Source organism: Taudactylus pleione, unplaced genomic scaffold, assembly GCF_031769625.1.
Source record: "Taudactylus pleione unplaced genomic scaffold, aTauple2 ptg000154l, whole genome shotgun sequence".
Taxonomy (NCBI): Eukaryota; Metazoa; Chordata; class Amphibia; order Anura; family Myobatrachidae; genus Taudactylus; species Taudactylus pleione.
The window spans coordinates 2,218,857-2,246,425 of NW_028284556.1; the positions used below are offsets into that span (position 1 = coordinate 2,218,857).

Sequence of the window (27,569 nt, forward strand, 5' to 3'; positions counted from 1 at the left end):
TGGTAGCACGGGAACTACATGGAATGGCTAGGGAGTCATAAGGTGAGTGGTGGTAGCTCGGGAGCTACTTGGTGCGGCTAGTGAGCCGTGAGGTGAACGGTGGTAGCACGGGGGCTACTAGGTGCGGCAGGGTAGCCGTAAGGAGACTGATGGTAGCTTGGAAGCTACTTGGAGCGGCTTAGGGAGCCGTGAGATGAGCGATAGTAGCGCGGGAGCTACTTGGTGCGGCTAGGGAGCCTTAGATGGTTGGTGGTAGCGAGGAAGCTACTTGTCACGGCTAGGGAGCCGTAGGTGGTTGGTGGTAGCGTGGAAGCTACTGGTTGCGGCTTGGGAGCTGTAGATGGTAGCGTGGAAGCTACTTGTTGCTGCTTGGGAGCCGAAGTTGATAGATGGTAACGTGGAAGCTACTGTTTGCGGCTTGGGAGCCGAAGTTGATAGATGCTAGCGTGGAAGCTACTGGTTGCGGCTTGGGAGCCGTAGATGATAGATGGTAGCATGGAAGCTACTAGTTGCGGCTTGGGAAGCCGAATGGAGATGGCGGTAGCAGGATTGCTGGACACAGCAGGTTTTCAGATAGAACTGGTCTAGGAACCAGCAGGAGCCTGGGGTACACTTTTACTCAGAGGTACAGCTATAGCTTAAGCTGTACACCACGGAACGTAACGAGATGTTCAGGGCCAGAATGCTATCAGGGGAGGATATATATACCCTGGGTCTGGCAGCAATTGGAGGATGCGGACAGGTGGTCTGGCAGTAGTATTCTGAGTGGTGAAAGCACAACATGCAGAGGGAGCAATCATCTCTGCAGCCCTTGAGAATCAGGACCACACCTGCGATTACAATTAAGACTAGCAATGCTCACAGACAGAGGAGAGTCCAGGTGGCTAATCACTGTGGGAAGGAGAAAAACTACACACACAGAAATGTTACAAACAGCATGATTCAGAGCAGATCTCCCAGGTGAATTACAAACACAGATCCATGGAGCAGCTGGCAGAGGTAAGTCTCAAAGCAAAGGTAAAAACTAGCCAGGGTTGTGACTTTGGATGCCTAATGGAGTAGTTGGGGTCCGAGTCAGACCTCAAGTTGGAGTGTGCCGGGCAGAACTTTAACCCAGGGAGCCTGTTCTGGGCCTTCCACTGGATGGATTTGGACAACATAACATAATAAAACTTAATAACTTAAAGATTTAAACCCGTGTAACGTTGCCCGGGTACTTCAGCTAGTAGAACACAAACCATAAGATACATTAACCTCACTGACATTCAGCACTTGTACCCTTCTACAGTACTACTTATACACACTCTACGCTAGGGTTGCACAACTTTTTTTGCCCAAGGACCACGTTGGGAAATAGTACTCAATTGAAGGGGCCACATTTTGCAGTGATTCTAATTACAGTTGTTCAAGAATTTTATTCAAATATAATTATAACAGTATACAGCACAAGGATAATGGGGTTAATGGCTTTCTGATAATGCAAAACATTAAAATGGTTTTTGTTCCTCGTAAAAAAAAAGAAAAATAAATACTGTATGAAAAATAAAGTGGCCACATGCAAAAATATAAGACTTGTACAGTAGGGTGCAGACATGTGTATGTGGGAGTGGCAGAGCTGTGTGGAAGTGATGATAACTGCTCTCATGAGTCAGTGGTCATGGACGGACAGGTACGAGCTGAGATCTGGACACCAAAGACACAGCTAGTCTGGAACAGAGATTGCAGGCAATCTGCCCTTAGCGCACTGAACCAGGTTACTACATATGTAAAGTACCCCTGCTGGGGAGGAAATGACAATCTGAACACCCCGAGCCTGTATAAAAAATGCACGCTATTGCAGCCGCGACTGCAACTTTTATTTGTAGTCGCAGTGGTGGTAATATGCAAATGCTAGTTTTAGCCTCCCCTTTGTATACTAGCGAGTGCTGGAGACTGCAAGCCCAGAGACGCCCACTTTCAATGCCTGTGGATGGTGCAACTCTGCTGGCGGTTCTGAACAATCCATAATTGGCGCACCATCGCAAGCACCATCGACCCTTATGGCAGACGTAGTGTCTCCTTGTCAACTCCATTTAAACATGGCCTCGGACACACTTGCTGCAACACACTCCTATAACATGCCCCTAAAACGGACTGTCTTTGCGCACACTTCAGGCCACCTCCCACTCACTATATAGGAACACCCATGGTATTGCCTTTCCATTCCCAATGCCAGCAATCCCGTACATAGCAGCGCATTTGTGCGTACACTTGGGGTAGTGCATGCGTTGTAGAGGTTTTCAGTATTTTTTGCACAGTAGCAAATAGTTGCTCAAGTCCACCAGTATCTGCATTATGTTCAGTTTATGTCCATCTCTGAAACAGGCCCTCCATCCACTGGCAGGCAGTTTTTAAAACTTTATTCTAATTTTTCCTATCCCTCTTGTGTGCCACATATAATAAGGCTACGCCACCAAAGAGTTAATCATCAGTGGTCTCCATCGATGGTAATATCAGTGCTTTGCATCGATGGCATGAAACCATCAACGGGAAACAATTGGTGGTTTCACCCAGTGATGGACATCCCTGCTTATGGTACACAGCTAGCGGCGGGCCAATCAGGGAATGGGTACAGAACATAGCTGCACATTTGGGGGCTAATCTGTGTGCCCCCTGCACCAGGTCACAAAATACATTGGTAAATCTCTGCCATTGTAGGTGGAGAACCATCGGATCTCCGCCATCAAAGGCAGAACTATCGTTGACAGACCATCAATGGTCGATGGCCATCCACATGCGGCCCACAGGTCATGGTTTCTGCACACCTGCTTTACACTGATATCATTCTGTGCTATCAATTTATTAAAAAAATACATTACATTTGTCCAAAGTGTTACTCTTTGCTACATACACAGTAAATATTCATGATCATCACATATTCCTGCATAATGATCATCTGTAAATACCCACCACAAAGCTATATCTTAAGAAAGCCAACCGTGGCCTGATCCTGCTGACCCACCCACTATAAAGAGACAAGATTGGAGTCCTATATGGCTGCACATTTGTACACTTCTGGGGGTAAATTTACTAACAATCGAGTTTGGTCGAGTTTTTATTTTTTTAAACTCTCTTTGCTTCACTGAATCTCTGGTGAGTTTACCCTTTAACAACTTGCAAATTGACTACATGGGTGAAACAGCAGGACAGTAGTGTCCCGCTGAAATCGGGATGTTGGGGAGGGGTGCGCCCTCTATGGCTGGCGCCCCTGTTTGACCGCACTGGTCGAATACCCCTAGAGCCGGCCCTGGCACAAATGCATCATATTATGAAATAACTATCTTTGTAGAGTTCAAGTTATAAAAGTACATGAAACTGTCCACCTGCCATGGCCTTTGCTAGTATATTATTATTAATATTATCATTTATTTATATGTCGCCACAAGTGTTCTGCAGCACCTTACAAAATACATAAACAAATACGTGACCAAAGACTTACAGTACAATACAATACAATGCAAGAAGTAGATGAAAGTAAAGTAAGGAGAAGCACAAGAGGGTAGAGGGCCCTGCTCATAAGAGCTTACATTCTAAAGGCGAAGGGCAGACAAACAGGTAAGACAAACATGGGGTAGACGAGGAGGAAGGCGCATATAATAATTTTATTTATATAGCGCTTTTCTCCCTTAGTACTCAAGGTTGCTTTAAAGACATCAGAAAACATGGTACATTGTACAAGGATTTGGTGTTGCAAAAAATTGAAAATCACACAGATAATTAAAATCAACCAAGAAACCTAGATAGCACAATAAGCATATTGCAGGGTTGGTGCAGACATTTTGGAAAATAACTTCCATGGGTTATATATTCCACCCACAAAAGGTACCAAATGAGTCAGCCGTCTTGAGCGCACTACGTAGGATTACCCTGGGTGGAATAGGTTATACCTAGAGGAAATTACACAAAATGGGTGTGGTTGCAGTGTCCTGATGCTAGGAGTAGGGTCCCACCACAATAGTCAGGTCCATGTATTTTTCATCCCATCCACGAGTGTACCAGGTGAGGCAGCCATGATGGGCGCACTACTAAGGTTGCACTGTGGGTGAGGAACCATGCAAGACATAAGTATACAGTAGTTACACAAACCATATCAGAAATATGTATTAGCCTTGGTCCAGCTTAAAACAAATAATAATAATTATATTGTGTTGAACAAACCTTCATGTATGTTGTTTTGACCGTACAATGTATTATAGTTACAATGTGTTAATATTTTTGCAGCTAACAACCCTAAGAGGGGCAGTTTTAGAAGATGCTGTACCATCAACAGCAAGACACGGGTCAGCACGTGGCCTTCCTCACAAAGAAATCCTTGAATATGTGATACCAGACCTTAATGTTCAGTGTCTTCGGCAAGCTATAAGCTCACCCAAAGTCCAAGAGCAGTTGCTCAAGCTGGATGAACAAGGGGTATGTAGACTTAACTACTTATATATCTGTTTTATCTATGATAGATTTGTATACCATAAGGGGAAAAAAGTTATATTAATCTTTAAAGAAAAAAATGACAGATTTGCAGGGTAATAGTTGCTGGTAATATTATCTATTTTATACAGTTCTGTAAAAATATACAAATTCATGGAAAGCTATTAGAACTGCAGGTTGGCTCAGTGTAAAGTAAAACTATGGCCCTCATTTAGGTGCTCATATAGAATTGGGCGTACATGTATTTGTTTTATTGCATATCTGTACATCACGTGCACACAAATATATTTGCTTCTCTGTATGCATCTTGAGGGAAGGGTCAGATACAGTGAGGATGTTTGTATAGTTGTGACACAATCAGAGGTAGAAGCAACTGCAGTACCAGATTAACAGGTCTATTTACTAAGCAGTGTTAGGAGACAGAGTGAAAAGTGATAAGGTGCCAGCCAATCAGCTCCTAACTGTCATTTTCAAACACAGCCTGTGAGATGGCAGTTGGGAGCTGATTGGATGGCACCTTATCACTTTCTTATCACTTTTCACTCTATCTCCTAACACTGCTTAGTAAATAGACCCCTAAGGTCCACATGGGCCTGGAGCTGAAATTTATGAAGGGCCTCCAAGCAGGGGAGTATGACAAGCACTGTGGCGGTGTGACTAGTGATGTGTTGTCATGCCTAGTGTGTGGGTATAGTCTACACAGGATGTGTGGCTATCTCCATGAAGGACATACGCCTACCTTCAACCACTTTATAGTGAAGCTATAACAAGAAAAAGTTTTTTTTTTTAATTTGTGAAAGGGTAAAAGCTGTATGACTGGTCCTAACAGCGCTTGTGAACCACTCCCTCTTATTCTATTTACAGACAAAATATTGGTGATGTGGTCAGGGCCGGATTAAGGGGGGGGCGACAGGGGCGGTCGTCCCTGGGCCCCCACACACGGAGGGGCCCCCACTAGCAGTGGTGCGCTGTCTGCGCCCGCCGCTAGTGTCCCCTCCGCTAGTGTAGTGCAGACCGCGCAGTTAGCGCAGTCCACACTACACAGTGACATACACACAGCCGCCAGCGGCAGCTGTGTGTATGTTACAGCAGCCGATGAGTCAGACACACTCATTGTCTGCTGCACCCACTGTACACAGACAGTGTGTCACTACTTACAGGCTGCAGCCGCACCGCTGAGGAGCACTCGCGAGATGATGACTTCAGAAGGTAGACCGGCTACGTGCGCCAGCGGCGGACGGGGCCTGAGGGATCGCAGACAGAAGAGGTGACCGTGGGCGCGGCGCTGGCATCCATGTTGTTTGTGTGGCGCAGGCAGCACTCAGCAGACAAGGGTGATTGGTGAGACTGGCTGCACTGCATTGAAGGGAAGAGCCTGAGCGCGCCACTGACTGTCTCTGCTGTGCTGTGTGTGAGTCTCAAAGTCACTGTCTGTGACTGTCCATCAAGTGCATATTAGATATATGTATATAATATATATATATATATATATATATATATATATTATATACATATAATATAATAGACATCATGTTAGGGGCAGGGCTGCACACACATATATATGTGTGTGCAGCCCTGCCCCTAACATGATGTGACCACACCCCCTCCATGGGGGGGGAAGCGTACTGTATCGGGGCCCAGGATTTCTCTTGGCAGCCCTGAAGATATCCACAGTATATCTATACATTGCGTAAAATAAAGTCCTGGGTAGGCGTGTGTCTCCTTGTTAGGGATAATCTTGAAAACTACTGGACGGATTATGACGCATTTTTCACTATTCTATAGAGCATTTGTAGGGGAAGGTTTATGTTTCTGAAACTTACTGTATGACAGAAGGGAGCCGAGCAGTGACGAAAGTATGCAGTAAGGCACTCGATGTTTGTGCTTCAGTGTGGTGCGCAGACTCAGGAAGTAACCAACTAAAGGGATAAAAATACATACAGAAGCCCAATGACGGGCAGAGGCCCTAAACGTTGGATGGCATAAAGATGGTGTTTCACTTTATACAGCATAACAAGTGCCTTGCACTCCTATGTAAAGTTCTCCAACAGTGTCCAGTGCCTTTACCTAGTATCAGCATATACAGTGGAGAGGTGGATGGCATAATAACGCTGGAGTAAGCGTGTTTTTTGTTCCAGTCATTAGCCTGGAGTGCCATCCACGTTGTGTGTGTGTGTGTGTATATACACACATGCATATATATGCATACAAATATATATACTGTACATACACACACATTCATGCATGCATATACATATACAAACACACACATATATACATACAAATACACTATAAACACATACAGTACATACATAGGTGTAAGACAGTACACTGACCTGTGGGAAGGTAGTTTGCTGCACTAAATTCTGCTTTCTCCTTCCGGCTGGGTGGGTGTATGGGTGGGGCTGCAGATGACCCAGTGACTAAAGCTTCTGGTGACCCGGGAGAGAGACAACTGTGGACTGTGCTTTGGGGGGTGGCGGAGCTTCGGGCGGCAAGGACGAAGCTTGGAAGACAGAGGCGGAGCTTTCGACCCCTGATGAGGGGGTGGTGAATGGTCTGGGTTCTGGATCCTTATACTGCAATGCATTGTTGTTGGATTCAGTGCGGTGCATACAGTGTTCCCATCAGGAGATTTTTTTTTTTTTTCCTGTCAACACTGAGTGCCGTGCAGTGGATCCTGTGTGCCTATTTTCGTGGTGGGCTTGGAGCTGCAGTGTATATATATATATATATATATATATATATACAGATGTGCCCAGGGGCGCATTGATAATGGGTGCAGGGTGTACGGGTAATACGGGCCCCTGGGTCCAGGGGGCCCCGCACCGCACACCCTGCACCCATAATATTACTTACCTCTCCGAAGCCAAACGTCAGCACGGGGGTTTGACGCTGTAAAACGACTGGAAAATGGCCGCGGCGGCCATTTTCCCATCATTTGCGCATGCGCGGTACAGGGAAAATGGTCGCAGCGGCCATTTTCCCGGTGACCTGTGTATACACTATAGACTCTGGGCACACTCTAGTGCCCAGAGTCTATAACTCCGGCGCTGGCGGAGAGGAGAGGACCCATGTCGGAGACTGCACACGGGCCCCCTCCTCTCTAGAAACGCCCCTGGATGTGCCCACATACATCTATCCTACTTGTCGCGCCACACATAACCCGGGAGCTCAGTGTGACTCAGTAGCGTCATGCGTCTTTTCGTTTATCTTTTTACCTTCAAATGCGTCTTATTCACACAGCGATGCGATTAGGTAGCACAAGTAGCTTCTGATTAAAATGACATGCAGTATGCCTATGTTCTCTGTGCGTCTGCAGGTGTATCTGCATGCTAAACACTACGTTACAGTGTTACAGCCGCTGACACTGTAATGTAACATTTTGCATGCAGATACACCCACACTCATTCAGATATCATAGGCATGCTGCATATCATTTTAATCAGCAGAATCTGATTGTGCTATTGCATCGTTTTGCGAATGAGACGCATGTGAAGGTAAAAAGACGCACGAAAAGATGCTCGGCACTACTGAGTCACGCCACGGCATGGCGTGACTAGCAGGGCTATTTAACGTGCCAGGAGGCTAGATGTATGAGGGCCCATCTGTATATATATATATAGCTTTGTATTGCCGGCACTCCCTTGCTCATCTGTAATAGTTGCATCCGATGCCTTCCTTTTACCTCTCCCGGCTTGGAAGGAAAATAAACATGCAGCATAACGGCGGCACTCTGGGCGACTTGTAAAGGATACACAGACCCATATAGCTTACTACACTAAGCTATACGGGTCTGTGTATCCTTTACAAGTCGCCCAGAGTGCCGCCGTTATGCTGCATATATATATAGTATATTATGCAGGGGGGCCTTTACTGGCCCATTTTCTTATCATGGAAATAGAAAATATTTTTTTTGGCCTGTATTATAAACATGCCCCAAAATTGTACATTCAAAAACCAGTCCTTGCATACGCTTATTTTATTGATTATATATTAAATCTGTGCATCCTCTGGTGCAATCTGTCATCCCACATGAAGTCCTGGGACATTTCATACTCTGGATTAAATGCAGCACAATGGAAGAACTGTAGGCAGACGTGCCTTCTCCTTGCTGGTTTGCTCAGGAAACTTCACACAATCAGTTAATGCAAATTCAGTAGTTGTCTAAATGCAGGATAGGAAATGATGGGAATATTTCCTGTAGGCTGCCGTCTTTGTTTACCATTGGTTGGAGTTCTCGTATAAACTTGTGCAGAACCTCCAGCTGCAGGTTGTACGTGACCCCTAATTGCATCTGTTGCTTTTCAAACTCTTCCTGTAGCTGGTTCACATAATTGTCCAACTCGTATAATCATCCCTTCCATCCCCCTTCACTATTCTCCATCTCCACTTCAGTACACGTTTCTAGAGCAACAGCTCCAGATGCTAAGAAAACACATTTATGAAATCATTACTGATGATGTCAGGAATTTCCCGTTCTGCCACTGATTTTGCCAATTTTGAGTGCCAGAAACTCACTGTATTCATCATAGTTTATCAAATTACCCCTGGTCAAACCACAGATGTTGCAAATTTGAGTATAAATTGCCCCTTGCCATATATAGAAACTATAACACGTTGCTGCCATTTAAAACTACAATAAATTCTGTGAGTTTCTAACAGAATAGGCCCAGTAATGATTGATGTCTCTTCTCCAAGTTATAGGATATGCAATGAGAAATGTGGCTTACATTAAATCATTTATATTTTAATGTTATGTTTAAACCTATAATCTTGTTGTTGAGTAAGTGTCCTCACTGCCACCTCATGTGACCCCATGGCAGTGGCTGCCTTTAACATTAAGGAGCGTTCATTTAACTGAATTTGGACAGAGAGTTTAAGAGAATTTAATCCATATTGTGAACATACTGTAGTAATGCCATGTATAAAATATGTGTGATACCCTGCATGCCTCCTATTTAATGGCTATAACATGATTAAAATATGATATATAATGCCCTGTCTACCGTACCTCTTAGGTAGCTGAAGAAATTAACTTAATGCATTTTTGTGAAATCATTATGACATTAGAAAAAACATATTTGTAATTTTATATCTTTCATGAAGGGCTTGTAATTAGTTTTCCACATGACTTCTTAATACTGTCATCAAACACTCTTTCATATATTATTTAGTGTGAAACCACCAATTTTCTAGCCTTAAGCATGCAATGATTAGTTGTGGGTGCATGTCATATCAGTGCATTCATTCTCTAAGGGGCTGAGGAAAGAAATCCAGAATAATCTGCCAGCATTTTCTATTGGTAGCTGTAATTTATCCTATTTTAGTTTCTAGTAATACTAGACACTTTACTAAATTTACTAAATGGAGGAGCCGTTCATTGGCTGAGAGGGGGGCCTAACCTCTCAGCCAATGAACGCATAGACACGGAGCTTCAAAGGATGAAGCCGCGTCTGTGCGCTTCATTCGGGAAGAAGTAATCATTCTGGTTAGACTGATTACTCCTTAAAGCGATGGTCGGGTTTCTCGTTTTATTATTTTAACCCATGGATGCCTACTGGAGAAGGGGACCACTGAAGGTAAGATAGGTGAGTATTGTGTGAGTGTGTGTATGTATGTATGTATTAAAATTATACTTTGTAAAGTGTGTTTGTGTTTCTTGCAACCTTTCTTTACAGGTGAACTACAAGTCCCAGTGGGCACTTAATGCCCCGCATGTTGGTACTTGTGGTTCTCCAAGTACCAGCATGCGGGGGAGGCTTGCTGGGACATGCAGTTCTACTGGAAAGACAATGTTTATTTATATCTATTTTTACACCACACCTACACAATCAACCCGCCACCCACTGCCCAGGGGTGGCGGGGATAGCCCCGGGCAATCAGCCCAGGCTAGGGGTGCCCTGGAGAGGGAGACCCCTTTTTTTGAAGGGGTCTCCAACTCCCCATTGATCCCTGGGCTGGGCTGACTAACGGTCAGGGCTGATGCTGCGGCTGGGGGGCCCAGTGATAGGGCTCCCCTGGCTGTGGCATCAGTCCCCCATTAGAAAGGGTCCAGGGCTGGTTCTGGATCTTACAGGGGAACCCTAAGCAAATTTGTCCCTGTAAATTCAGAACCAGCTCTGCTTCCCATAGCCCAGTGCTGGTTGTACTAATTACAGGGAGACCCTACGTCATTTTTTCCCTGTACTTAGTCAACCAGAACTGGGTTGGCAAAGTCCGGGGCTGGTTGTGTGTTGGGGGGTGACCTCACGGGTTTTTTTTGTTTGTTTTTTAACTCTTTACAACACTTTTTACAACCAGATACATTCAGGCATCTCACTGATGTCTGCATGTATCTGTGTGACAACGAACTGCTCATGCTGAAAGTGAAAGCATGAAGCAGTTTGTTGTTTCGGGGATTTGCAGTTCGTTTTGAAGGGTGATTTGCCGTTCGATTTGGACATGAACTTGCCAAATCGAACAGCAAATCACTCTTCAAAACCGACTCAAATCGAATTTGTTTTGCAAATCGCAAAACAAATCGACTCATAGTAGATGCAGTGAAAAAAAGGTTTTCACTGCATGCGATTTGAGTCGATTTGAGAAGTGTTAAATCACTCCTCAAATCGTGCTGCAAATCGACCTTTAGTAAATTTACCCCTTAAGGTGGGTACACATTAGACGATATGTCACCTGATCCGGCGAATCGGGCTGACATATCGTGCCCATCGGTAAATGTGTACCCACTTTGTCAGCCTTTGCGTGCTCCCGCGGGGTCGTTCATTGCATTGATAGATCTGCAGTACCTGCTGCTAAATTTGTCAATTAGAGGGATGACCACATGCATTTGGATGCGGCAAGTGAATGACATAACGTCAGGTCATTCACCAGATCATGTGGTATGTACGGAACGCACTATATGTTGTCCGTCGCATCTGCTGTCGGCTGGGTCATCCGTCGCATCCGGAGTTGGACTGGCACACTGCGGTACAGGGAAAATATCCGGTGGACCCCACTTTCTGTGGGCCCCACCACTTGCTCTAATGACAGGTTCCAGACTGTGCACTTGAATTATATATTGTTACTCAATTAGAGGGTCAGTTACATGGTCTCTAATGTCTGTCCAAGCCTCTGTGGGGGCTGAACTCATCCCCTGTGGTAACTGAACACACCCCAAAGCATGGGCCCCTACCATTGTATTCCCCTGGTGGGCCCCTTCAAGCTCCATTTTCGACACTGGTCGCATCATGGGTCGTCTGATATGTACCCACCTTAACTTTGGGACATACGCAATACCCTGCTAATGTCATAATATAAAAACACTGCTGTTCTGAAAATACAGAGAATACGTGTCATTAAGTGTTTGTTGCATGCTTCCCAATGATCCATTTGCCTAAAGATTCATTGCATAAAATAGAATTTGTCTAGTTTTATATACATACAGAGCCAGATAACCAGTTATTTGAACCAGGGAAGTAATTTATCTTTTCAGGTCCATACATGTCAATTGAGTTAGGGGCAAAAGTGGGGCAGGTTAGAAAGAAGATTTACAGGTTGATTTGGGATCCAAACAAGGATTGATCCTTGGAAAGAAGAGAGAGAGGGAGAGGGGTGGCTTTGTGGCATGACAAACCAGCTAATAACTTTGGGGGTCATTCAGACCCGGTCACAAGAACCGATGTGCTCGCAACTGGGTCGATGGGTAGCCCTGCGCACACGCAGCGGCTGCACTGCGCGTGCCAAGCCCCAGAGTGAGAGAGAAACTCTCTCGCTCCGGAGCTCGCTACAAAAGGGGCGAGCTGTCGATGTTGATCGACAGCTCGCCCCTTTTTGTAGGCGGGCCGGGGGGGTGGTTTCCAAAACGGAGGCGTTCCTACCGTTTTGTGGGCGGCCGCACTGACATCATCAGTGATATCAGGGGGTCATTCAGACCCGCTCGCGAGCGCAGGACGCTCGCAAGCGGGTCGATGTTACCCCACTGTGCATGCGCACGACGGAGGGAGCTTTGTCGTGCGCATGCGCGAGACCCGGCTAGCGACGGGGTAGCCGTCGCTCCCGGTCTCGCACCAAAGGGGGCGTGCTGTCGATGTTGATTGACAGCACGCCCCCTTTGGTGGGCGTACTGGGGGCGTGGCTGCCAGACGGAGGCGTTCCCATGGGAACGCCTACCGTCTGAAGCCGGACCCACTGACATCACTAGTGACATCACTAGTGATGTCAGTGGGAGTGATTTTGGCTCTGATAGAGCCAAAATCACTCCAGGGCTTGCGGCAGGGAGACCCTACCGCAGGGTCTCCGTCGCAAACCCGATGGTCGCGATGGTCTTGACCATCGCGACCATCATAATGGACGCTCGCATAAGCTGTGGGTGGTCACCCACAGCTATGCGAGCGTCCAGGAGGACGCTCCATTTTCATGTAGGAGGGCCCTGATTCAGAGCGAGCGCTCTGGTCAGAGCGTCCGGCTCTGAATCAGGTCCTCAGTGGGGAGCTTCCTGCTTAATCGGAGCAGAAAGCTCCCTTAGGGTCTGGTCGCAAGCCCCGATGGTCGCGATGGTGATCACCATCACGACCATCACCCTGGTCGCTAGCTAAGCTGTGGGTGGTAACCCACAGTTTAGCTTGCGACCAGAAGGCCGCACCAAAAAAAAAGAAGCACTCGCCCTCATTCAGAGAGAGCGCTCACTTCTTGCAACCGCCTCTGAATGAGGTCCTTTGTTTTTAGGATGCAGATACTAACATTTCACACTTCCTCACAAATGTTATGAAATGCTTAACTTGTCTTATTAAAGGAAATTATTATTGCTAATCTCAATACTTATTGATGGAAATGAGACAGCTGACATATGATCCAGTGTTGTAATTAAAGTTCCATAAAGTAAATGTATGTGCTTTTCTACCTATACAAACCCATTCCACAATCTGAAAATCACTTCTTCTCATTTCAGCTGAGTTTCCAGCACAAGGTTGGCATCTTATACTGCAAAGCAGGGCAAAGCACGGAGGAAGAAATGTACAATAATGAGACTGCAGGTCCTGCTTTTGAGGAGTTTCTTGATCTTTTGGGTCAGAGAATGCGATTAAAGGGATTTAACAAATACAGGGCACAGTTAGATAATAAAAGTAAGTGTTGTGTTGCAATTTTCTTTAAAGAGAAATGGAAACAGTATACTATTTCATTCAAAATTGTCTGAATCTGTTTCTTATTCATTGATGTTGCTTGATGAACAGGGTTGTAAAGTACCTGTACTGTGTATTAACAGTAAACAAGTATGGGCCTGATTCCGATCTGGACTCAAATACCAATATTTACTCAGATTGAGTGACTGTTAGCCATTGCGCATGTGTGTAAGCCACACTGCACAGGGCAGCGAGTGAATTGCGAATATGCGCACACAGAGGATTTACATGAAAAATGAGTGACAGGTAGTCAGCGTTTGCAGGAGGTGACGGGGGTTGGTTTGAAAAACGCAGGTGTGTCGGGACCATTTAAACTTTGTTTCCTGGGCATCCATAAATTAGCCATTCATTCCTAATCTCAGTAGGAGAGCTCTCTGTGTGTCGGGAGAACCGCTATGTCTGTGATAGCTTAGACTTACTCAGAAGACTGATGGTGGCTGCCTGATCTGCTTTTGATGTTTCCAGGTTTTATGAGTGAGCAGCGGATATGAGATGCTTTCAGTTTGAGTTTCTAAGCACTAGACGGCGGGTGGGATCATTAGCATATTTTCACAATTGCGATCCGTGAGAGATCACTGCTGCAATGGCATTTGCCTCGGCTCAGAATCAGGCCCTATGATAGGAAAAGGTTGTGTCTAAATGACCAACATATTTGTGTTTTCTGTTAAAAATTAAAAATTTGCTGCAATGGGAAACTCTGTAAATGTGTCCACATACAGCCATGGCCAAAAGTTTTGAGAATGACACAAGTATTGGTTTTCACAAAATTTGATGCTTCAGTGTTTTTAGACCTTTTTGTCAGATGTTACTATGGTATACTGAATTAAAATTAGAAGCATTTCATAAGTGTCAAAGGCTTTTATTGACAATTACATTAAGTTTATGCAAATAGTCAATATTTGTAGTGTTGATCCTTCTATTTCAAGACCTCTGCAATTCGCCCTGACGTGCTGTCAAACAACTTCTGGGCCACATACTGACTGATGGCCGCACATTCTTGCCTAATCAATGCTTGGAGTTTGTCAACATTTGTGGGATTTTGTTGTCCACCCGCCTCTTGAGATTGACCACAAGTTCTCCTTGCCATGGACCCAAAATGTTGATGTTTTGTTCCCGGAGCCACTCAGTTATCACTTTTGCCTTATGGCAAGGTGCTCCATCATGCTGAAAAAGGTATTGTTCATCACCAAACTGTTCTTGGATGGTTGGGAGAAGTTGCTCTTGGAGGATGTTTTGGTACCATTCTTTATTCATGGCTATGTTGTTTTAGGTAAAATTGTGAGTGAGTCCACTTCCTTGGCTGAGAAGCAACCCCACACATGAATGGTCTCAGGACTGATGGTAGCACTCACCTTTTTCCAGATGCCCCAAACAAACTGAAAGGGGATTCATCAGAGAAATAACTTTACCCCAGTCCTCAGATGTCCAATCCCTGTACCTTTTGCAGAATATCAGTCTGTCCCAGATGTTCTTCCTGGAGAGAAGTGGCTTCTTTGCTGCCCTTCTTGACACCAGACCATCCTTCAAAAGTCTTCGCCTGAAAATGCAGTCACAACTGTCTGGTGCCATTCCTGAGCAAACTCTGCACTGGTGGTGCCCCGATCCTGCAGCTGAATCAACTTTAAGAGACGTCCCAGGCACTTGCTGCACGTTCTTGGGGGCCTTGAAGCCTTCTTCACAACTGTTGAACCTCTCTCGTTGAAGTTCTTGATGATCTGATAAATGGTTGATTTAGGTGCAATCTTACTAGCAGCAATATCGTTGCCTGTGAAGCCCTTTTTTGTGCAAAGCAATGATGACTGCACGTGTTTCCTTGCAGGTAACCATGGTTAACAGAGGAAGAACAATGATGTCAAGCTCCACCCTCCTTTTAAAGCTTACAGTCTGTTATTCTAAGTCAATCAGCATGACAGAGTGATCTTCAGCCTTGTCCTCGTCAACACTCTCATCTGTGTTAATGAGAGAATCACTGACATGATGTCAGCTGGTCCTTTGTGGCAGGGCTGAAATGCAGTAGAAATATTGTTTTGGGGATTAAGTTCATTATCATGGCAAAGAGGGACTTTGCAATTAATTGCAATTCATCTGATCAATCTTCATGACATTCTGGAGTAAATGCAACTTGTCATCATAAAAACTGAAGCAGCAGACTTTGTGAAAACCAATACTTGTGTCATTCTCAAAAGTTTTGGCCATGGCTGTATAGGCATGAAACTAATAAATCTGTATTTTGTTGTTCCATTAGACATACTGTATCCTCTCGTATTTTAATAAAATATGTTTTATTAAATTTTTTTTAAAATCCTGAACATATTTTATATATATATTATTAAATTGATGTTAGTGCCTGTTGTTCCCTTTCGTGAAGGATTATTGTTATGAATCCTTATTTATAAAGCACCAACATGTTACATAGCAATGTACATTGAGGGTTTCATAAATAATACAATAATATGAAAAAGAAGGTAAAGCTGTATCAATGTGAACATATATAAATAATAGTACGCTGAAATAAGCTTCAGTGACGGACACTAAAAGCAAGCAACGTAGACATTTCTTACCTCTCATTTAATTAGCACTAAGTTAGAAAAAAATACACAAATACTAATAAATCAGGAATAACATTTTATAATAAAGCAAGCAGGTTTGTAATTTCTACTACATGGCAGTATGGCCAATGGAGAAGGTGTCATTTTAAAAGAAAAATAAATTCAAATATCACTTTCATGTACGTGAATATGAATAGTGAAGTATTGTATTTATTAATTAGTACATCATATCTATAGCTTCCAACACACATAAACAATGCTTCATTTTGCTTTTTCTACAGCTGATTCTACAGGAACTCATTCCCTTTATACCACTTATAAAGATTACGAGCTTATGTTTCATGTCTCAACCATGCTTCCATATATGCCCAATAACAGGCAGCAGGTATGATGTGTTTTCTCATTTTGTGGTATTTGTACTTCTATTGGACAAAACACTTCACTGTAATTACTGAATGAAGAATGTTATATCTGATTTACAGGATTTGAAGGGATTTTCCACCCAGAGGCACTTTAAGAGCAGCCCGTGCCCCCACCACCTGCATGCCTTTTACTGGCGTCGCCACCTTTCCAGCAATGTATTCAGAATTATGGCACATGTTTAGTATGGATTCAGGACCAGTGACAAACTCTTTGCTATCTCCTGTGTCGGCACCATCTTTCCTAAAATTTTCCTGGAAAGATGATGCTACCGACAGATGATAATGGCTGCTACGTGACACGTTGCACTGTGTCTGTTCTCGGTGCAGGGCGTGTGGTGTGGCGACCTCCCCCTGCCCATAGGTCCGTGTGCACTGAACAAATTATACTGTAGATACGTCTCTGTTTCCACTCCCCTCACATTACCTAGAGTTGTTATACTAGATTACTATGCAGTTTACATTGCTGCATGATTCAATATATCCAATGCTCTCCACTGAAGCTCCAAATCTTATATTTGTAATATGTCTTGTTAATGTTTTGACATAACAGTCAATAAAGTTCAAATTTACACAGAATCTAATAGTAATTTTTTTAGACTTAACAATTGCTGATTATAAATATTAATTGTTATTTGTATTTGGTGAGTGGGGGTGAATGCCCTAAAAGTCAGAAATGTCTATCAAGAAACTTCCCTTAGAGGCACATCATCTCACTAAACATCACACATTCATGGGACTATTGTAGCAGAACAAGTTTCACATTGTAAAATAGCAATGTAGCCAACCAACCTTGAGGACGGTCACCCATGGAGACCAAGATGGCAATCTGTGCTAATAAAGGTTATTTGTCAAATTTTGTGTACTGAATCCTAGTTCTATAGTTGCTGACTGTCACCAATGTCAAGAAACGGTACATACTCGTAAGGCTAAAAACTTGTCTATGTTAAATCCCTGTTTGTCAAAGTGTAAGTGTGACAACAGCAAGTCTTATGGACCAGCAATGTTCCCATTTACCTCTTTTTCTGCATATTTTCTAAGTGGATATTTATATAAAGCCTGGACTGAGACTACATTACATGTTTGTAGTATAATAGTAAATGTAGTTACTCCATGTTGGTTTATTTGAAATTGCATGTACTACATACCAGACACATGTGTGTATTTTTTTAAATAAAGGAGCACCGTGCCCAAAGCCTAGTACTGCATGCCACTCAATGATAAAAAAAATATTAACCCACTAAAATGATGAGAAAAATTATTATAAGCCCTAAGAGGGGTATTCAATATGAAACGTAAACTTCGCTGTCGAAGTTTACGTTTCATATCGGAGCTTTTACCTGCGTTAAAGTATCGGGCGCGCGCCCGCTTATCACCGTATTCAATATGAAACTAACGAAAACGGGAGCCTGCGAAGTGGGATTTGCGTAAAGTTACGAACTTTTCCTTAAAAAATTGGACCCCCCTAAGGTTGTAAAAACATGGGGGATCACTATGGGTACCCCCGTTTTAGCCTTTAAATGAAAGTCGGGGATTTAAATAGCCGCAGCAGGTGTTTTTTCCCGACATTGAAGAAGTGTTGCAGAAGAGCACTTAGGTTATTTTTTTCGTTTTTTTAAGTGGTTCCATCAAATTTGGGGTACATGAAAATGGGTACTTGCATATTTTGATGTCCCTAAAGTAAGTTTTTCCAAATTCTGCAATTGTCCACCTGCCGCTATAATTCTATTCTAGAAAACACCTGCCGCATACTTGCAGAATAGCCCTGAACCTATTTCCCTATTGTTAAACAATTTTTTCCCATTTTTTTTTTTCACCCCAATTTTTTTATTCATTTTTTGGGGTGTCCCTATTTTTTTTTAAAACTTTTTTTGACACAGTTCTTTTTTAAATGTCATTCCCAGGGGTGCAGGCTATTTTTTTTAAGCCTGCACTCCTAAACCCCAATTCTGCACTTTTTTTCGACACCTATTCAATGGTGAAAAGTTATCCCCGTTTTTCATCAAAGACTTTTCGAACCTGCGAAAAGTCTTTGAATTGAATACGGTGTAAAACTAAAACCTGCGATAATGACGTCATAGGTGCGATATTAATGCAAAAACTGAGTTTTCGCTCCCATATTGAATACCCCTATAAATGTCTTAAAAAACTTCCCTATCAAATAAATCAAAATGTTTAATATAACCCTGACCCTCTTTCACAACATACCTAAATTGGTTGAAACTTCATAAATTACTGTATGTTTGAGAATTTTTTCTGAACAATGTTAAGTGATTCAATCTCACTAACTACATTAAAATTCCCCTGTATTAAATTTGCTTTGAAGAAATGTTTACAAGTTCTGGTGGTAAGGTTGTCCCATTACCCAAGCAGTCACATTATGGTTTCCTCTATCCATCTTTCTGAAAATCTGACACTTTAGAATTATTCATTAAGAAGTTAGTTAAATGCCCACTCATAAGAACATATCAAGGAAGACAAAGGGATTAACTAATAAAATGGGCAGAACAAATCTTAAACACATAACATCAGTTATCTGACATGATATCACCTTCTCTTTAGCCATATTTTATTCATCAACCTCAAGTACATACAACTTATAAATGTGGAATACCTGCTGATATGCTTGTATTATAATTTAAGAATATTAGGGCTCCTAAAAACAAATTTGGGGGGGGAATTCAATTAGACACGATAATGCGAAAACTGAATGTCATTAAGTTGTCGCACACTTAGGATGTTTTTGTGCAATTTTTTTGCGTCTTTTGTCTATGTACACTTCAGTTTTTTGCACTATCCTATTATAAAAGCAGCATTTCCCGGAAAACTAGTACTGAATTTGGGGAAATCTGTCTGTGCCCTATAAAAAAGGCTATTGATATAGGAAATCAATATAAAAGTGTATTAGTGGCCCTAATAAAAGTATTTGGGGTTCTTACAGTGTGTGAAATGGCTGTTATATGCTTTTTGTGGAACTGTAGAAAAATGAAAAAAAAAAAGTTTACTAATGTATGGGGAGTGCGGAAATTAACGCAGGGGGACTTAGTAAGGACATATCAGTGTTATCTCCTGTGCTAAGTATCTTCATGAATACTAAAATAACGTTATTTAAGGAAAATGTCCTTAAAAACTTTATTTTAATGTTGATGAATAGGTCCCTTTTTTCTGTCAATTTACATTTCTCTCTAAGTTCAATGCAGTCTTTATCATTATACAGCATATCGTTTATAAATAGTTATGTGTCTTATAAATAGACCCTATAGTTAACAATCTCTACAACAAACACAAGGATGGCATATTGGAAAACAAAACACAGATGCAGATTTTTGGCTAAAAATGTAAAATGAAATGTTCAATAAAGAAAATATAACACACTCACATGGAGGGTATTATAGTGTGATAACAACTAATAAGGGCATTGTTAATATCCATTAGAGAATGGCAGGGTCTTGACTGTGTGGTGTAAAGCATGACAGCAGGAACTGTAACAGAAAATAATTAGCATGGGGACATTGCTGAATATAGATATGCTTCATATATCATTACCAAGTGCCTGTGGACTAAAGGAAATAAATAGAACAGCAGTGTCACAAGGCAGCATACAACAACCGCAAACAATAACCTGCAGAAATATCTCCTAGTTGTCTGTTTGTTTAGAAGGCAAATAAACATAATATTTACAACTAATCCATACCATTTCATTAAAATGTATAGTAGTAGTGTTTAAATAACCAGTAAATCCAAAATGTTTTTTTTTTTTTCACAAACTCCTTTATACATATTCTGCATGATGAGAAATCCTGCAGGAGTAACATTATTATACCATAACTACAATGTCCCAATTTTCAACTGGTCAGCGAAGAGTGTTGCTGTCCTTATATGCTGTCCTTTAGAATGTAAGCTCTTGCGAGCAGGGCCCTGTACCCTCTTGTGCTTCTCCTTACTTTATTTTCATCTACCTCTTACTCCCCAGTAGGGCAACTTGGTTGCTTATGCTCTGTTGCTTATTTGGGTGTTATGGTCACCAATGTAGCAATGTGTATTATCCATGTCTTTGTCCTGCATTATATTGTATTGTACTGTAAGTCACCTTTCTATTTATTTTCTTTGTAAGGCGCTGCGGAACACTTGTGGCACCATATAAATAAATGATAATACAGGTTGAGTCTCCCATATCCAAATATTCCGAAATACGGAATATTCAGAAATACGGAATATTTTTAGGATGACTGAGAAAGTGAAACCTTTGTTTTCTGATGGTTTAATGTACACAAACTTTGTTTAAAGCACAAATTATTAAAAATAGTGTATAAAATAACCTTCAGGCTGTGTTTATTAGGTGTATATGAAACATAAATGAATTTCATGTATTTACACACACTTTTTTTGATGCACAAAATTATTAAAAATATAGTAAAAAATGACCTTCAGGCTATGTGTATAAGATGTATATAACACATAAATGCATTCTGTGTGTAGATTTGGGTCCCATTCCCAAGATATTTCATTATTTTATGCAAATATTCCAAAATACGGAATATTCCGTTATCCAAAATACCCCTGGTCCCAAGCATTTTGGATATGGGAGACTCAACCTGTAATAATGATGCAAGATCAGAAAAGTCATGCAATTTCTACATCCCTTCCCACTAAATCCCTTCTTCTATTAAAACCAGCCATTCCAAACAGGTCAGCGGGGGTTGGGTTACGGGATCCCGGCAGACGGGGTGCCGACGGTCAGAATACTGACAGCAGCATCCCGACCAAACTAGGTAAATATTCTAACCCCTAACCCTCCCCCATTCAACCTAATTCTATACCCTCCTCCCCCCCCCCCCACAGCCTAACCATCCACCCCCCAAAGCCTAACCCTAACCCTTCTCCTAGTGCCTAACCCTAAAGCTCACCCTAATACTTACCTTCGGGATGCCAGTAGTTGGAATTCTGGCACCGGAATTCTGACTGCTGTTGGGATTCCGGCGCCGATATTCTGAGTGTCGGCATTTCGACTGCTGGGATGGTAACTACATCCCATCAGATGGTAATTACATCCCGTCAGGAACCAAAGATAGACTCTCCTTGCACCTTGCTATGGTGTAATGTGTTAGCCCAACAGGGCTTCTCATTAAAGCCTTATAGAAAGAGAAGCGAGGGCAGGGTAGTGCAGTCAGGGGAGGCAGAGCTTTCCCTGTCATATTCCTGAGATTTAATATAAAAATAATTACAATAATACAAAGACGATATTTATAACTTATAAATATCTTCTTTGTTTATTGTAATCATTTTTATACAGTAGTTAACACTCACCAGCTTTGTGGAGCTCTATTGGACTACAGGAGACAAGAGATGAGGCAGCAACAGCTCAGCCTCGCTTCTGTATAGTTAGACACACCACGGGCAGTAAGCTGCACAGAAAGAGAGCTAATAGACGCATACCTCTGAGTATGGGGGCGTGCCTTGAGCACCAGTGGCAGGCTGGGCCGGGGGGCAGGGTGCCATGTGCCCCCCAGGCCGCAGCGTCATACGGGCCACGGGCAGTCTGTGTCACTGGGACACAGACTGCACCGCGTGTGTAACGCTGACCGGACGGAGTTCGGTCAGCGCTACACGGCACAAACACACAGCCGCCGGAGCCGGCAGCTGTGTGTTTCCTGTAATCAGCAGCCGCTGAGAGTCTGTCAGACTCTCATCGGCTGCTGCTGCTCCCACTGCGGGAGCCATCTTCTGGCTCCCGCAGTGGGTAATGGGAGAGACGTCATGAGTAATGACGTCTCTCCCATGCAAAGCGGCCGGAGGAGCTGTTAGCGGCGGGACCAGGAGCGGGAGTTTCAGGTAAGTGATTTTTTTTTTAAATTAAGTCTCTCTCTACTGGGGGGGGGACTACTGGGGGCACTACCAGGGGGGATTACTATGGGGGCACTACCAGGGGGGGGGATTACTACTGGGGGCACTACAAGGGGGGGACTACTACTAATGGGGGCACTACAAGGGGGGGACTACTACTACTGGGGGAACTACAAGGGGGGACTATTACAACTGGGGGCACTACAAGGGGGGGCTACTACTGGGGGCACTACAAAGGGGGGACTACTACTACTGCGGGCACTACAAAGGGGGGGGACTACTACTACTGGGGGCACTACAAAGTGGGGACTACTACTACTGGGGGCACTACAAAGGGGGGACTACTACTACTGGGGGCACTACAAGGGGGGGACTACTACTAGGGGCACTACAAGGGGGGGACTACTACTAGGGGCACTACAAGGGGAGGGGACTACTACTAGGGGCACTGCATAGGGGGGAGGGAACTACTACTAGGGGCACTACATAGGGGGAGGGGACTACCACTGGGGGCACTGCATCGAGGGACCACTGCTGGGGGCTCTATATAAAGGGCAATACTGGGGGTACTGCATAGGGGGGAGACTACAACTGGGGCCACTATTTAAGGGGCATTGCATAAGGGTTACCACTATTGGGGGCACTGCATGGGGGGTGGACTGCTACTGGGGGCACTATATAAGGGGCACTGCATAGGGGGTACCACTATTGGGGGCACTATATAAGGGGCTTACTACTGGGGGCACAAGGGGCACTGCACAGGGGGGACCACTACTGGGGGCACTATATAAGGGGCTTACTACTGGGGGCACTAGGGGCACTGCATAGTGGGGGATCACTACTGGGGGCACTACTGGAGGCCTGCATAAGGGTGTTCTCTCCTGTGGCACACGGGGGCACTGCATATGGGCACTACGACGGGGCTGCCCCTAATCTTTATTTTTACCTTACATTAATCCCATAAGGACCCGCCTCCTCCCTGAAACATTTGAGGGGGGCGCTGTAGCACGCACGTTCTTCGGGCACCCTGGCTACACGCTACTCCTCTGCCAGGGCCGCCTGCATGCATTTGCCCCCCAGGCTAAAAGTTGCCAGCCAGTCCCTGTTGAGCACTGATGAACAACTTGGATGTGTCATGTGACCAGGAAGTGCACTGCAGTGTTTAGAGATCAGAGCTGTCAGCAGCAGCAAGAGAATTTACTGTGATGCAGGTAGGAGAATTAAAGGACACTGAAGCTTAGTGTAGTGATGGGAGAGTTACAGTGAGTAGGGGGTGAGGCAGGCTCCCAGCACTGTGACCCATCTCCATGTGTGCCTCCCCAGCCATTAACCTCACCGCAGTCACTGAGTGAGGGGGCAGGGGCGTCTCTATTATGAATGGAAGGAATGATTTGGTTTACTTATTCTTTAACCCTTTATTTGGCAGAGGTATATGCCAATTTTGCACGACTGGTTATCACATCATTTTTAACATAACCACTGATAATAATATGTTGCAACTTGAAACAGCAGGCCCCAAGAATAGCTTTTAAATATTCACAAAATTAAAATCATCTCCAGCCAAGTTCCCTCCCTGGAGCATGGCAAAGTTGGCAGAATGATCTGCTTTTCTTCAGTTATTGTTACCTCTTTTCTTTCTTCTCTCAATTGTTGCATACAGAACTATGTGTTTGGTATTGGTCACCTTTTTAAGTTACATTTGACTAATTTATGAACATTGGGCCTCATTCAGACCCACTCGCAAGCGGCTGTCCGCTCGCAAGTGGGTCGATGGTGTGCACTGCGGATGCGCACGACGGAGGGAGCTCCGTCGTGCGCATGCGCCAGACGCGATGAGCGAAGGACTTTCCTTCGCTCGTTGTGTCTGATCAAAGGGGGCGTGCTGTCGATGTTGATTGACAGCACGCCCCCTTTGGTGGGCGTGCCTGCCAGACGGAGGCGTTCCCAAGGGAACGCCTACCGTCAGAAGCCGGCCCCACTGACATCACTAGTGATGTCAGTGGGAGTGATTTTGGCTCTGATAGAGCCAAAATCACTCCAGGGCTTGTGGTCGAAAAACCCGACCACAGGCTTCTGGTCGCACTGGCGATGGTCGCGATGGTCAAGACCATCGCGACCATCATCCTGCACGCTCGTATGTGCTGTGGGTGGTGACCCACAGCTATACGAGCGTCCAGGAGGACGCTACATTTTTATGGAGGACGGCCCTCATTCAGAGCGAGCGCTCTGCTCAGAGCGTCCGGCTCTGAATGAGGGCCATTATTCTGTTGTTAATCGTGATTGTCACGATCCTGGGCTAACTCACATATACAGCAATCTGGATCAGCTGGTCATGACGCCAGCGCACCTATTTCACTTACCAAAATACACGATTCTACAGCCACCATGCAAGTTTTTTTTGTGTAGTCTTGCCATCTCCGAACAAATTATTAATAAATCACCTTCAGTTACACACAGGTATGTAGCATTGGCCTCACAGGCTTGCAAGTTCAATAAGAATCAAGGAGAAGTTTGTTAGATTAAATGTGTTTAATCCCCAAAAAAATTTCAAGGCTTAGTTACAAAAAATATTAATAAAAATGACACACAGATTATATATGCAAATCATTTCAAAAGATAAAATTAAAGGGAAGAATCTAAGAATAGGAACTTACAAGTAATATATAAATATCTGCGTGCAGGAGCTCACAAAGTTATCTTCAGGTGCATCTCAACCCCAAAAGGATGCTCCCCGGATATGAACATTGAATGCTGGATGGCATTTCTTTTTATAGATCTTTAATTCTTTGTTCCTACTTAAACAGGTTCTCCCCATCAAGTCAACAGGGTTTGAGATCACTAGAGGGCCCCTAGTGAGAGAACATATAGACTCAATGTAGACACCGAGATATTTTGTTTTCTGTATCATGGGATCTGTATGGTCATATTAAGATTCTCAGTGTTTGGCCATCCAAGTTTTAGGTCACCCACTATTCCAAAAAAAGAATGTCTTTCCAATACAGGGTAACATGGCCAAACTAACTACATAACTCCCTCTTCAACTTCCACCTTCCTGGGACAAAGTAAACATAACAGTCGTTAGCTCAGCTTCTATAACACAACTCAGATGTATACAGGATTCTTTGTATCTGGAGTAATGGACCTTGCTTTAAAAATAGGTCTGGTTTTAGGATTTACAATCCAGGACACTCTGACTCCAGGGGTCATAAAAGGAAGAGGGCTAGTTCTCCACACATGAGGGATATTCATTATTTTTGTTATCTGAGAGCCATCCACTAGATTACAATTTACAACTACCTTTTACTAGGGTTGGGTATGATATGACGGCGGCTGAAATCCCGACAGGGGCGGTAAGTACCCTAACCCTCCCCATTTCCCCATCGCATAGCCCTAACTCTCCCTTGGTGGTGCCTAACCCTAATCTCCCAGGGGGTGCCTAACCCTAAACTCCAAACTGTGGTGCCTAACCTCCCTTCCTGCACCCTAAACCTAGCCCTCCCAGGGGGGTGCCTAACCACCCCCCGGTGGTGCCTGACCCCCCCTTCCCGCACCCTAAACCTAACCCTCCCAGGGGGGTGCCTAACCCTAACCTCCCCCCAGTGGTGCCTAACCACCCCCTTCCCACACCCTAAACCTAACCTCCCCTCCACGTAGCCTAACCCTAATCTCCCCCCAGGGGTGCCTAACCCCCCCTTTCAACACCCTAAACCTAACCCCCCCTCCCCGTAGCCTAACCCTAATCTCCCCCCAGGGGTGCCTAAACCTAGCCCCCCCATCCCCAGGCTAAGTTTCATTACTTACCCATCTTCTTACCTTCAGGATGGTGGGGGTCGGGATCCTGATCCCCTTCGGGATATCGTCGCTGGCAGTATGGGATCCTGTCCGCCGGCTTATTAAACGTATCCCCTTTTGCTAATCACAATCCTTCCTGACATGCACACAGAATAGCAACTGACACACCATGTTTATACAAAATATTATTATTATAATTTATTTATATGGTGCCACAAGTGTTCCGCAGCACCTTACAAAGTACATAAACAAATAGATTGATTTACAGTGACTTACAGTACAGTACAGTACAGTACAGGACATGGATAATATACATTGCTACATTCGCGAACATAAAATATAAAATGACAGAACATTATACATCATACAGAATAGACTTTCCCATAATATGCATTTTGAGAATATCATATTTTTCGAGGGCCTGTTCGCTACAGTGATCTTCTGCTTATCCTGCACATACTGGATGTGTACCCAGCTACACAGCACCTGGTGACAGGTGTAGTGTCATGATGGGGGATGAATGGGGTACAGCTTGAAACATCAGCAAAAGAGACCCCCAGCAGCACATATTGACTATGGCTGGCTCCTGTTATCTAGTCAGATTGGCAAATGTAAATGGTAATATGTGTACTATACATTGTTTTGTTATAATTATTTAATACTTTTTCTCTCTATTTATACCCTGAAAACAAAAAAATATGCAAAATGTTAAAAAATTTTAAAGGTTTTATCGAAATTTTCCTTTGAACCTTGTCTGTCAACAGTAACAATAATGTCAGATTTCTATTTTTCGCAATAGTGGATGACAAGTAAATTCTGGTAATTTCCTTTGAAGTAATTTTTTACTATCCATACTTTTAACAAAGATTATATGAAGAAATAGTAATGGAATGATTTACCACTTGTAATGCTTGTGTATATGATACGAATATGCTAACTGATTTATTTTTTTTTATTCATTTTATACAGCTACTTAGGAAAAGGCACATAGGTAATGATATTGTAACAATCGTCTTCCAAGAACCTGGAGCACTTTCATTTACTCCAAGAACTATTCGATCCCATTTTCAACATGCATTTATTATTGTTAAAGTTCACAATCCATGCACAGAAAATGTATGCTACAGGTAAGAAAGATTCACAGATTAATTGTCACTAAAATCAGTGTTTCTGAATATAAATCAAGCATACTTTATATATTTTAGCATATAGAATCGACTGCTGATGAAATGTATGTAATCATGGTGGCATTTAATAACAGGTGGTGTGGGCCCCTCCCACCAGTGTCCGTGATGTTACTTCCATAACACACATCTAAAGCCTCCAAATACTTCTGTTAT

At 43.6% G+C, this 27,569-nt stretch overlaps 1 protein-coding gene across 2 annotated transcripts in view; it reads left to right on the top strand.

Moving 5' to 3' along the window:
* The window catches only part of SIPA1L2 (signal induced proliferation associated 1 like 2), a 249,628-nt gene that overhangs the window by 34,876 nt on the left and 187,183 nt on the right, over nucleotides 1–27,569 (top strand). For both annotated transcript variants that reach the window (XM_088474334.1, XM_088474335.1), the window contains exons 3-6: nucleotides 4,261–4,449; nucleotides 13,394–13,568; nucleotides 16,456–16,559; nucleotides 27,199–27,356. In XM_088474334.1, the coding sequence (XP_088330460.1) occupies nucleotides 4,261–4,449; nucleotides 13,394–13,568; nucleotides 16,456–16,559; nucleotides 27,199–27,356 (626 nt within the window). The remainder of the gene's footprint in view (nucleotides 1–4,260; nucleotides 4,450–13,393; nucleotides 13,569–16,455; nucleotides 16,560–27,198; nucleotides 27,357–27,569) is intronic.